Raw genomic sequence first — 14,393 nt, 5'->3', positions numbered from 1 at the left:
ATAACTGAAGCATAAGTGAGATAAAGCCCCAACTGTCACATGAGTTTAGTCAGTGCCCTAAGCATTGCAGAAGTTAGCTAGGGAGGGAACTGATGAAGCAGAGCCTACTTGGCTTTTCAAGGGTAGAGAGGGCACACTTTGTCTAATTTGTCAGCTGGGGCCAGATATGGACTGATGCATCTGTCTTCAAGAGGGTAAAGCTATGAAATTAGTGTCACTCACAGAAGCCAGTGATACTCCAAGTGAATGGCAGTGCTTGCACCACTTTAGTGCAAGCTAACACATACTCACACTCTCTTTAGGAGCTTTAAAAAATGTGCAACAGAAAGAAAGGAAAAATCCCTTTGATGGCTGCCCAGATGAGGGCCATGACAATTATAATCTCAGCCAAATAGGGGTGATGAATGTGTGACAGTGGTAACAGCGGCAGTCAAATACTCAGCAAGCAAAGGAGCAAAATAAAAAAAAAAAAAAAAACACCAAAAAAGAAAGGTGATATCTCTGATAGACAAATGTGTATCCAACAAAAATACAATATACTGTCACACGTCAATGAAGCAGCCAATGTTTACAAGATAAGAGAGTGGAATATTCCAGAATAAGATAAGATATACTTCCAAAGCAAGTTTCTTAATTACCCCACAACAACAAGAATGTAAAGTTACTTGCTCCAAATGACCACCAAACAGTCATAAAAGAACAATTGCTGTATGGTCTTTCATATAAACACAGGCACTCTACATTTCACTAAAGAAAAAGCCCAGTGCTGAAGAAATGAAGAAAACCATACGTCATTTTTGTTTTTACTAAGATTTATAATCCCACACTAGAAGACCAGCACCCTAGGAGCAGGCTTCGAGGAATCCCACAGTTACTAAAATGGCACTATCTGTCAACAAGGAATTCTGAGGTACATTTTAAGGCAGATGTTTTCCTCTTTCAGGAATATAGCCATACATGTTACCAATGAAGAAAACATTTGGGCAATACTTTGCACAGATCAGATAATGATCCATGATTCTTTGGATAAGTGTATGACTGAAGAGGTCAAACCACCCAGCCAAATGAATTGTGTCCTTTTCCATTTTACTATACTCTGTGAAAGTACACGCAATTAGCATAACAACCATTACCACCATGACATGAACACACAACACACGTCATGAAAACGGTATGCAGTGATGAGGATCTTTGGCCCACTACTAAGAACGTCAGCATACCAACCAACAAGCCCAACCTCAAAGACTGGAAAGTTTTCAATAAACTCATCAATTCCTCCTTTAAGAACAGCACCCTGGTAATCAATCATGAGTCCAGAATCTGGACCACTAGCCTTGCCAATGAATTCCTCGCACTTGTACAAGGGGATAGGCTAGGCATGCCATTATACAAAATATTAGATAAAATAAACAAGTGAAATATGTATATAATGTACTGGCACCACAGATGATGTACCATAGTATTCAAGTTTAAAAATAGAGAAAATACAGTGGAAAATAAGTTGGCTGAAAGACTCAAATACACTTGAACCAAGTGATGCAATTAAGAAAAAAAATGGACTACTGCCTGGTAAAAATAAATAACTGAATTAGAAAGTCATACTAATACCTTGTACTCTTCGCCCTTACTTACCTTTTGTCTTGCTCTGTTTTGCAGCACTGTCTTCTTTACTGTGTACAGTTCCTTCCCCCTTACTTTGCGCTGACAAATCCTTTAATGTTACTCCCTGGAGACAGGTACGCAACAAAGCTGCAATGCGAGTTGTCTCTTCTCTGCGTGTGCAGTATACAATAACAGAGTCCAGCGATCCAAACCTTTCACCTTTTAGCAGAGTAACAATCGCCTGTAAAACGTCAAAGAGATGCATTAATGATTTTGAAAGAGACTGATTTCATATTAAACAGTTCGTCAGTTTCAGATTTTTCTGCTGCAAACTAGCAAAAGATAATGTATTTTTGAAATCTTTTGGCTTATGAGAACAACCATTACTGTTTGAACCTCACAGAACTGTTCTCCGTCTCCCCCAACTGCTGATTATACCCAATCATTAACTGAGAGATGCTGGGGTCCAGGGCTAGTGTTACAACACGAGTAAAGATAATATATCTTATTATTAGGTCCTTATTCTCTTACTCCCAAAATTCATACAAGCAGCCAACTCCTGCATTTCAGTGTGCATGCTGCTCTGATTAGGAGAAATCTGTTCCTCTTTTACTCAGCACCTGCTAATTTGCAGTTTCTCATGTCTCTGCCAGGGGGGGGTGCTGTTGCACAGCAGGACTGCAGACTTCCCTCCCACTCACTGCAAAGGCAGATTACTTAGCCACGACTATTCCTTCTTTTTCTTCCAGGCCGGCATTCTGGATTCCCAGCCACTATTCAAACATGGGTCCATCAGCTGAACAAATGCAGACCTTGAACACCAAGTGGCTGTCAAACACAAAACTGAAGCTAAACGTTACAGGTGGTTACACAATCTACCCATGTAAAAACAGCACAATAAGGCAAAGAATACACTGTACAGTTATGAAAGATCTTGCTATAACAGTAGATGCCCTATTTCAAACTGTTACAGTATTCTTCACTCTGATAACCTGACAAGGATAGCCAAATGTCATTAATGATTATGATAGAGGGGGACCAATTAGTTTGAAACTTGAAGAAAAAGAACTAGTGGCAACGTAAATGCCTCAGTTCTGCCAGGGTTAAATGACACAATTTCTGTTATGAGTGTGCTGAAATTGAAAGCATTACTTAGAATGGAATTTTTTATAGTTATATATTTTTATGTAAACATATTTAGATGTATATACATTTTTAGGTGAACATTTATAGAATTCTGATGTGTTTCATATGTAGGAGTAGATGTTTTATTTGTATTTATTTGGGACTTCTTTTTAGACTGTTTTCCAGCATAGGAAATGATGTCATCAACTGTTTTAATTTAAAGCATTTATTTCCTGTATGTAATTGTCTGATGAAGTTTACTTTTTCTAGTAAACGAAAGCGCTTACTATATTATCCTTTTGCTTCAGTGTGGATTCTTTTCTTCTTTTGTGATTTTAAAGTAGTAGGGCATGTGTAAGATCTTAGACAACTGTATTATTTCCTTCCTTATCACTGATGCAGTATTCTTCACTCTTGAGAATACAAAAGCTACTGGAAAGTTAGGGAGAAGGAAACCACAGAACAGCCCCCCAAAAACACAAAGTATGGCTCTGGCAAAACCCACTCTGGCACTAAAAATGACATACAACTTGTAATGTTTGGTGAAAGCCTGAACAGAATAGAGTAGCAGCTTTCAAGATGAATCTAGTATCCAGACCCTTGAAAATAGCACCAGAAGAGACAATTGCCCCGGCATAAAAAGCACAAACCAAAGAAGAAAGATGCCTACATGAAAAGACTAGCAAAAAAAATACCTTAGAAATCCAGGAGGAGATTGTTTGCTTAGATACCACCAAACTCAGTTTCCTGGCATGAAAGGAAACAGAAAACTGCTCAGACTTCCTGATATGTTTTGTCTTGTCTAGGTAATATCTGAGCTGTCTGTAAATCAAAAAAACACCAAGCACTGCTGTAGCTGCCAATTTTCTTTCTTTATTCAATACATCCTGATACCTCAGCCTCATAGGCCTTCAGTGGAATAACTTCATACAATCCAAGCAGCTTTTTATATTCCATCTCAGCATTAATTCATCTTAATTTAATTAAACAATTAAATACTTTTCTTTAATCATTATGCAGCTTAGAACTTAAAGATGTACCCCCACACTTTCTCATACATAACTATATTAAATAAATTAACCCAACACAGAGTGAATGAAATTCCCAAATTACACTTTTTTCAAAAGGATAAATCACCTCTACTTAATGAAATAGCACATTTTCACATTTCCTCATGCACCACAATGACTTATACATTCAAATACATAAAAAATAGTTTTCAATCTACCCGAGACTCAATTATAAGTGTTTATCCATAAACTATAAACTTATTTTGTTAAATATAAACTTTACTCCCTGTATTCTTTTAGTGAGGAACCTCTGTGGACGTTCCAAATGTTGGATATGCCTAGTTAGGTACATACCAAAGGGGGCACTGTACTAAATGATAGGGCTAATGCATGTCAAATACAGTGGAACAATGACTTCCTTGGACTTAGATGCCATACCTTTGTTTATAAGTTGTGCAACCGAATGATTTCATCACTGCAGACATGTGAGGGTCAAAGACTAGACTAATATCTATGTGTGTCCCTAAGTCCCTGACTACTACTGAGTCAACTCTAAGGGATGTGTTATCAATATGACCGTTACAATGGATGGAAGACTTCCCAAAGGATAATATTATGCATTTCTTGGCATTTAGTTTTAGTCCATGGCTCTGACACCAATTGTTTGTCTGCTTCAGCCCCTCCTGGAGAACATTTGTGTCAGCGTGAAATTCAATGACAGCTCCTAATTCACAATCATCTGCAAATTTATTCAGCCAGAGACCACTGACATTGGCCTTGACTTCTGAGAAGTAAATGCCAAAAAGGAGCGGTCCAAGGGACTCCATTTGTGACCGGCTTCTTTACAGAAGTGGACTCCCCAATTCTAACTTCTGGGTCTTGCCTGTGAGCCAGTTGGCTATTCACCGGGTGACATACGGGTTTGTACCTAACCTCTTGAGTTTGTCAACAATGCTCAAGCGGGGTATTGTGTCAAATGCCTTGGCCAAGTCAAGGTAGGTAGTATGAACGATTCTGCCCTCATCCATTGCTTTGGTGACCTTCTCAAAGAAGTCTACCAGGTTGAGTAGGCATGATCTGCCCTTGACGAAACCAAACTGGGTTGGGTCCAGTGTCTGGATGTTTACTGCATCGCTATGATAACTTTCCATAGTTTTATACACAAGACTAGTAATAAGACTTATGGTCTGTAGTTTCCATGGCTCACCTTTGTTCAGTGGGATGACTGTTGCCTTTTACCATTCATGAAGCATGAAACTTGTTTGGAGGCTACAGTTGAATAGTAATTCCAGAGGCCCTGATGGGTCATGTTTCTTGCTATTTAGAAGGCATCCTGGGATAGTGTCCTGGCTCACTGATGCAGTGTTCTTGGTCTTAGAGACAGCATTAAGGACCTGTTCTCTAGTAATAGTAGGGGGAGTAATATTTGATGAGATTTCCTGAGCTTGAGAGGACAAACTTACCTTAGATTTGGCTTTGATAGACTTTACTTGTCCTCTCAGCTGTTTGTTTAGTTTAATTAGAGTGCTTTCATACTGCTGGGTGCTGCACCTCCTAATTTTTGGCATGATTTTCTTCCTCTGGTTATATAGCCTACTGATTTTTCTGATTCCACCAGGGTGGCTTGTTTTTTGAGTTAGTTCTGTGCTTCCTTCCTGGTGGGTACACAGCTGCCTCTATGCAGCTATTAACAGGCTTGTACAGGGTTTCTATGAATAGTTCTGCATAGGTAGCAGTATTCCCGGGGTTTATAGGGGCTTGAAATTTTGCCAGGTTCTCACTTAATAGCAGGAGGTTAGCCTTTGAATAGTTGCTGAATATGTTCTCACTTAATAGCAGGAGGTTAGCCTTTGAATAGTCACTGAATATTCCAAGTTACTGACCTTGGCATCTAGGGCTTGGCTTTCCCCCTCCCTAGTACTTCTAGCTAAGGCAAAGGATCAGCATTCCCCTCTCGTGCTGCTGGCACTGCATCTCACTCACTCTCTCTTCAGCTGCATCATTTTCTCAGCTGCCTCAAAGCTTCAGATGCGTGCACTCGCGCACACATGCACGCACACACCCACCCACACCACCTGGCAGGCTGACTCATGATTTATTGGGCTGCATTCCAAATACACACAGGGCTGCTAACACATACTTCTTGGACATTCAGTCAAGCAGAATTCCCTTCCCTTCATCATCCTTACTGAGATATAACACTGGCATCTTGAGCATTGTTCAGAGCTCATTTCACTGATTATGTAATTACACACACTAACTTCAAAATTACTGTACCTCACAACAGGGAGATACTCAAAGATACTGTAGTCTTGACATCTGAACATTTACTTTCTCAGAGAGAAAAGTTCCAGTGATATATGGTAATAGATGCATATCATAGCATGTAACCAACAATATACTACACAATGGAATTAGCAGAGGAAATTGGTAGGATGCAACAAACAAGAGTTGCATTAAAAACGAGAAAAAAATGAGGGTGGGGTCAAAAAAATTAATTTTAGAAAATAGTTATAACTACTTCACATAAGTACAAGATATTTACAATATATAACGTGGCAAGTGAAAATGTAATTTGCTGTGTAGTGAGTTTTAGTAGAGAGAGAAGAAAATGATATACAGACCGATGGTTGATCATAAGTTTGTCAGCTAGACAGTTAGCCTGCAGTGCTGCTGTATAATACTGTGCAGAAGTGGTAGGTGGGAATCTGTTGAAAATTGGTCTCCTTAGCTGCTGTAGGAAGAGAGGGTGTGTAAGAGAGAAAGGGATGCTAACCTGTATGGGATGAATGAGGACCAAACGGAGAGATAGTGTTTAAGGGGGTGGGATAAATATGTTGCAGAAATAAAGTCATATTGCAGGTTAGACAAGAACTAGTTATTTGAAAGTGAGAGAAAGATAGCGTGAAGCTTTAAAAAAGAACTAATATTAGTTTAGACAGACAGAGTGGATGCGTATTTGTGGTGGTAGCTCAGTGGCAGACAGAGGACTTGGATGCAGCACACGTGTACGTGGAATGGAGATGAAAAAGCATGTTCTCAGAGAATATCTGAGGGACGGGAGTAAGGGCAAAAGATGCGCTAGTGTCAGAATTTTTGTGGGCACATCAGACTGGATGGATAAAGGGTGCAAGAATTTTATTTGCAAATTACAGAGTCATCCTGGTGCCATGCAAGAGAGTCAGGATTCTAGGAAATGATGTTTGAGTTGAAGTTTGAATTGTTTGGGTGACATAGATAAGTTTTTCCCTAGTCTAGCAACATTTAAGAAGGAAAAGGAATCTCCAGCATGGTTGCTGAGGGTGTTACATGAAGGGGCATTTTATTTTAGGAGAGGTGACATTTATTTTTGGGAGATAAGTGGAAGATGTTACAAACATATGTTGTTGGGGGTGTTACATGAAGGGGCATTTTATTTTAGGAGAGTTGAGGTTTATTCTGGGGAGATAAGTGGAAGATGTTACAAACAGATGGGCAATAATCAAGTCTGTAAATAAGTTTGAGTAATTAGTTTTGAGAAGATTAGAAAGTGGGGTAGCTCAAACAAGGACAGCTGTTGCAGGGCAAGGAAATGATGTGCCAATTTTGTTTTTATGCCTAACAAGGCATAATGGTGGCAAATTTAGCAACTTTACTGTAACACTGTTCCAGAAGTTCAGCTAGGAGGCTTGTAGATTAAGCCTTAATGGGAGCAGCAAAGATAGGTGTTGAGAGCAAAAAGGTTGAAACAATATGTTTACATAAGGAAATAGGTAAAGGGAGATTCCATAGAGGCTGCTTCATTTTTGGTGAGTTTTTCTTACTCTTTCTTTATGTGGGGGTCGAATTTTAGGTGGTCATTTATGATAACTCCTAGCAGTTTTGCATGGGATACCTGTTCTATTTAGGTATTGTATAGTTAACCATTTGTACAGTTCCAGGTATCTTAATTATGATAACTGAGCATTCAAATGGAACCATGTGGGGAATATACAGCTGGATACCAACCTGTACAGCTCAGCATCTTTTCTGAAAATAAAGGATGTAATAAGCCATTTTAACTGTGCAAAAGCATGAAAATGTGAAACCTGCAGTAAACCAACTCCCTCCTAAAAACAATGTGGTGACAGATGTTGCTCAAGAGTGGCCTAGTGGGACTAATCCGGTCAAAAAAGTGTAAACAAAACAATTATGCAAATACAATAATTTAACAGATTTAGTGGGAAAATCAACCTTTTTGCAAGTTTTCTTGAATTCTGAAGTCTAAAATTTGAGTAATTAGCATGTACAGAAATGGCTTATAAGAGAATTTGTAGAAGTAATGTGTGCACTGTGATGATACAAGCCTGACCTGTAAGGTATGGTTTTATTCTGTACAGGAGTGAAAGATGTTAGACTTTGATTTACTTGATTTGTATTTGTTGACCAGGGTAAACCAATGAACTCCATGGATCTTTTTCAGATTCAGTGTGGGTGCACTGGTTAAGTGATCTGCTCAGAGTCACTCAACTGGGCAATGGGGACTGAAGGAATCAAATTCTGGACCACAAGAGCACAGGAAACAGCATAACAGTTTCTTAATCATCTGTGCCAAGTGTCAGATAATCACTGAGGCCTCCAAGTAGTTTTGTGCTTCACTACCTGTCTGAGTTCTTGGAGTTGGTAGAATATGGAGTTAATTCCCTAAATCACTGTCCGATACACCATTGATTATTTTTATTTATTTATTTATTTTAGTTTTATACATGTTTAAAGGTACAGTCCCAGGGATGTTTTGTTTTGATGCTGGTCTGTCTTTACATTTTCAGTCTGACTTTCTGAGCATGTTCCAGCTTTGGCTGAGGAGGTTGCGGGAGGGGTGCCTGAAGGAAGTTTCAAAGATCTTAGCCAGATGCCATCTCAAACTGCAGTTGTACTCACAACAGCTCTCAATGATTCATTCATTAGTTTTGCCTCTGCTTTTTATCATCACTGAAAAAGTAGCATTTCAGGAATGTTATGACTTGACTTGCTACAATCTTGGCAGGAAAGCATATGAGCAATGCAAAGCTAAAACATTAGTAAACAGTGTTTTCCATTTATTTCATTTTTTTTTCTGCTGATTTCAGAATGTTAGCCAAGTGCAGCAATTTTATGACACGACTGACACTAGCTCTGCAGAAAGCACATGAACTATGCAAGTTTCAAAAAGTAGTAGAAATAGTTTTCCCTCTTTTTTTCATGTTTTGTTTCTTGAGTGCAGCACCATGACACAGCGGATAGTGTTGCCACCTCACATCAAGAAGTTCCTTGGTTTGATTCTCGGCTGGAGTTCCTTCTGTGCGGAATCTGCACATCCTCCCTGTGTTTGTGTGGCAGGGGTGTAGCAAGAAAATTCCATTTTGTACTCAAAAGCACTTAGTCCTACCTTCCTTGGACACCTATAACTAAAAAATGGGCACATCTGTCAAAATGCTGCCCCCCTCAAACACGTAAATGTAAATAACATTTTCAGCTGTTCCTTCTAATACTATTAAAGATATTGCTTTTATATTAGCAATATTGTACCTGCTGTTGCAGGCATTCATTTAGATGGTTGTAAACATAATATGACTAAAAAAGCCATATTGATGTGATGCTGAGAAAAAAAAATGTACTCAGAGTATAAAGAGTATGCCTGGCTACACCCTTGTCGAGTGGGTTACTCCATGTACTCCTGTTTCCTCTAACATTACAGAGATATGCAGTAGGTGGATTGTATACTCTAAATTGGCCACAGATGTGAGTGCGCGTGTCAGTGTGTGGTGTGGAAGAACCACTGCAGTACAGCTAGCCACCCTGCAGTGTAAACCTTGGCTCTAGATGATTGTCGCTGTTGAAGAGATACCCTGGCTCCATGTGCAAAAATGGAAAAAGGGGTTGTGGGTGGATGGATGTTTGAATACTAGTTACTGTAATGGCTTTCTGACCCTCTAGTAGCTCAGTAAAAAGCACATCTTCATTTTCTAGTTCAAAGTGATGATTTCTAAATACTAACCAAGTGCTCTGAACTGTATGACCTGGCTACTTTTAATTTTGTAAAAGCACAAGTAATGCAAAGTTTAAACATTAGTAGGCATGCTCATCTGCTCCTTAAATTTCATATTTGATTTTGTGCTGACTTCTGATTACTAGTACATTTCCTAGTATGCATGCTGAATCTTGTGAGTTATTGTATTATACAATATACTCTTCAGCACTTTCTCTTTCTACCTTACAACTGCATGCATTTGTGTCTGGTCCCACTCTAATTAATTGTAAACAAATAAGAAATGATGCTATAAGCCTTTCATCATAATCCTAATAGTGTGTAATGCCTGATGAGTGACTGATTCCCAGTCTGACAGCCATTAGTCCAACATGATACGATTCAAACTATGGTTGCCATTTCAAAACACTCATATGGTATCAATGTTGTCACAGCAGTTACAGATACAGTATCCTACCCTATTCGCTACCTCAAACTCTCTAATGCTTTGTTCCCCATGGCAAAAAAAATCGACAAAATATAACTAGATCATCTTATATAAATACTGTCAAAAGACTTCATATACTGCTCTTGCACAATGGTACACAGTGTCACTATAAGGTTACCGTCATATAATATTTAGGTGTTTTAAAACACAAAATAATGTTTTTATTCAACTATTGAAGGAAACAACATTTTTGTCCTAGAAATCTCAGCAAGTTTGCCATTTGATCATCTTTCACAGGACACAACTGCCCAGAAAGGGATTGTCCTGCACAAACAGAAGCATGCAACAGCCCTATGTCACTGCCATTGCCTGGAGACACACAGCATACACTGGATGCAGCTCCTTTATAATATAATGGTAGTCTGCATTGAATTAATTGCCATTCCTTAATATAGTACTTCCTATCACTATCTCTGGATCAAAATTCTCTTCACTACAATATTTATGAGACTATGTGCTATAGAGTCCTCACTTTGTTATAGTGGGGTGTTAATCACAAGGGTACCACCATTTGTCTTTTTGCTGTACTACATAATGTTACATTCCTTCAATGAGTGTATTTGAACAGTGCAGCTGTGCTCCAATATGCATGCTACTTCTGATCATACTATGTTATAAAAAATACTGTGTGCTTCCTCAGCTAGTATAGCACCTTATGTCTAGCACCGATTTTTTTTTTTTTTTTTTTTTTTAAATAAGAGTAGGCCCAATTGCCATCCAGACCATTATACATCCATTTATAAGCCACTTGTACTGGTTTTGGCAAGATGAAAAGGATACCCCACAATTTCACATGCCAGTCAACACTCCAACTCATCCTGTGAAGCCATCTGCATTTCTAATATGTCTGCCCCAGGGACATCTGTGAGTACTACATACTGGGTTGGCATCCAGAAAGTCTGGTCAAACCAGCTTAACTCAATAATGTCAAAGTGAAACAGCAGTAACTGTATTTTGAGATCTCCTAGGTCACAAAAATGTGTACTGTTAGTGCCTAGATATACTGTATGAAGCATCATCATGTCAGTCACTTGCATTCACAAAGCCATCAATGGAACCTTCTTTCTCTTCTCGGGAAAATCCTATACATATCCTTGTAGACATCTCTTAAAGATACTTTAAATTAGACAGTATGATGACCCAGAAGGTAAAACAATAAAGCATAGAACCGAAGCTGCCACAGGAAACAGAAGTTTAATCCACAAGCCACAAACAGGTCACATAAACGCCTCCAAATACACAGTACGTTTTCGTTTCTCCTACTTCATCAGATGTGGGCTGCTTCCAAAGCCAACACCTTTTATAGAGCACATTGTTTCAATTAACAAATCAGCTTTGCTAAGCAATCAACTTGTAATTGAGAAAAAGTGAAAAAAGTGCTTTTGTGCTTTTAACCTGATGTTTTTTATGTTTTATATGATAAAAATTTAAAGGTGTGTGTCAATACATTACTAAATCATACACTCTTATTATAAATAACCATTCATTTTTAAAACTGTGTTCAATTTTGGTAAAATGCATGAATGAATTAAAAAATACTAAATAAGTAAAAAATGAAATGAAACTTTCCTTTGATGAAAGAAGTACTTCTGCAAAAACTAATCCATTTAGCACCATCTAGTGGCCATACAAAGATTTTGCAAGGAATAACAAAATAACAAACCATTCCCTTTTCCTTAAAACATAACTTACATAAAGTGAGTTCTAAAAATGCCTAGTCTATAAATACATACATATGTTAAAAATTAATTTATTACTGTTTGATTAAAAAAACTTATTAAAAAAACATGTTATTAAAATTGCATTCAAATGAACATTAAATAAAAATTACTTAACAAAAAAGATGTTTAGTAAAAAGTATGTAGAGAGTTTATAAAGCATTTAGGACTCTTTATAAGTAAGGTTTGAGCAACTTTCTTGAAATTCCTATTAGACACATATTATAATTTGGCTGATCTTATTTTCAAAATATTTTCGTTAAGACCAGGGGCTTTGTTTGCCTCTAGTAATAGTTGCCAGTACAGCTCCCTATATTCTATTCTTTCTTCCCACAGCCCTCCCCTTTTATCTATGTCTACTCTCTCAATAACATAACATGTAAATTGTGCCTCCGGGCATTCCTTAGTGTGCTTGTACAGTGCATTTGCTTCCTTGTTTACCTGTATGTCATATATATGTTCGTATATTCTCCTTTTTAGTTTCCTTTCTGTTTTTCCAACATAAAAACCTTGGCATGTCTTACACAATTGCCAGGTATACCAAGCCTTTAGAATCACAATTATTAAAGTCCCTACTTTCTAGCTTTATGTTTCTACTTTCTATAAAAACTTCTTCTTTGTTTATAACATAGGTACATTGCGAACAATGACCACATTTAAATGTTCCCTTCTTTATTCTCCTATTAGAATATCGGGTATCTGTATTACCTTCCAATAGATTTTTGAGGTTATTGGAATTTTTGTATACTACTTTTAAATTACTTTTCGAAATGTTGTCCAAATCAGTGAAAGCTATGAATCTGTTCCATTCATTTTCAACTATTTCTCTCAATCCTTGAACTGGCATTGTACTCTAATACCAATGCATTACTGAAATTCTCATCCACATTTTTTGTATTTACTTCCTTCTCAGTAGCATCTATACCCAATATAGGTTTAAATTTACTCTTCCTACCTTCCATAACCTCTATCTCCGTCTTTTCTATTAACCAGTCAGGATAACTTCTATTCTTAAACATTTTTCTAAGAACATTCATTTCTTCCATAAAATCATCATCATTGTGGTCCTTGTTCACAATGTACCTATGTTATAAACAAAGAAGAAGTTTTTATAGAAAGTAGAAACATAAAGCTAGAAAGTAGGGACTTTAATGTGATTCTAAAGGCTTGGTATACCTGGCATTGTGTAAGACATGCCAAGGTTTTTATGTTGGAAAAACAGAAAGGAAACTAAAAAGGAGAATATACGAGCATATATATGACATACAGGTAAACAAGGAAGCAAATGCACTGTACAAGCACACTAAGGAATGCCCGGAGGCACAATTTACATGTTATGTTATTGAGAGAGTAGACATAGATAAAAGGGGAGGGCTGTGGGAAGAAAGAATAGAATATAGGGAGCTGTACTGGCAACTATTACTAGAGGCAAAACGAAAATATTTCCATAGCCCCCCTTTTGAAAATAAGATCAGTCAAATTTTAATGTGTGTCTAATAGGAATTTCAAGAAAGTTGCTCAAATCTTACTTATAAAGAGTCCTAAATGCTTTATAAACTCTCTACATACTTTTTACTAAACATCTTTTTTGTTAAGTAATTTTTATTTAATGTTCATTTGAATGCAATTTTAATAACATGTTTTTTTAATAAGTTTTTTTAATCAAACAGTAATAAATTAATTTTTAACATATGTATGTATTTATAGACCAAGCATATATTCAAGTAGGCATTTTTAGAACTCACTTTATGTAAGTTATGTTTCAAGGAAAAGGGAATGGTTTGTTATTTTGTTGTTCCTTGCAAAATCTTTGTATGGCCACTAGATGGTGCTAAATGGATTAGTTTTTGCAGAAGCATTTCTTTCATCAAAGGAAAGTTTCATTTCATTTTTTACTTATTTAGTATTTTTTAATTCATTCATGCATTTTACCAAAATTGAACACACTTTTAAAAGTGAATGGTTATTTATAATAAGAGTGTGTGATTTAGTAATGTATTGACACACACCTTTAAATTTTTATCATATAAAACATAAAATGTTAACATCAGGTTAAAAGCACAAAAGCACTTTTTTCACTTTTTCTCAATTACAAGTTGATTGCTTAGCAAAGCTGATTTGTTAATTGAAACAATGTGCTCTGTAAAAGGTGTTAGCTTTGGAAGCAGCCCACATCTGATGAAGTAGGAGAAATGAAAACGTACTGTGTATTTGGAGGCGTTTATGTGAACTGTTTGTGGCTTGTGGCTTAAACTTCTGTTTCCTGTGGCAGCTTCGGTTCTATGCTTTATTGTTTTACCTTCTGGGTCATCATACTGTCTAATTTCAAGGTTGTTTATCGTGTTGGTGACCGGGTTACCTTATTTATCTCTTAAAGATACCACTACTTTTACTTTAGAAACCCTCCGTTTCCTCTCTCCAGAAAACTTCACCAAGTAAAGGTTTTGTGTTCTATACCCAAGGTA

At 37.2% G+C, this 14,393-nt stretch overlaps 1 protein-coding gene across 2 annotated transcripts in view; it reads right to left on the bottom strand.

Annotated features, from left to right (window-relative positions):
* The window catches only part of RECQL4 (RecQ like helicase 4), a 913,040-nt gene that overhangs the window by 525,904 nt on the left and 372,743 nt on the right, over nucleotides 1-14,393 (bottom strand). For both annotated transcript variants that reach the window (XM_044068076.1, XM_044068075.1), the window contains exon 16: nucleotides 1,633-1,843. In XM_044068076.1, the coding sequence (XP_043924011.1) occupies nucleotides 1,633-1,843 (211 nt within the window). The remainder of the gene's footprint in view (nucleotides 1-1,632; nucleotides 1,844-14,393) is intronic.

The sequence above is a fragment of the Protopterus annectens genome, chromosome 4.part0 (assembly GCF_019279795.1).
Source record: "Protopterus annectens isolate FY-2018-M chromosome 4.part0, PAN1.0, whole genome shotgun sequence".
NCBI classification, from domain to species: Eukaryota; Metazoa; Chordata; order Ceratodontiformes; family Protopteridae; genus Protopterus; species Protopterus annectens.
The sequence above is the reverse complement of the archived record's forward strand: the minus strand, read 5'-3'. Positions and strand labels throughout refer to the sequence as shown.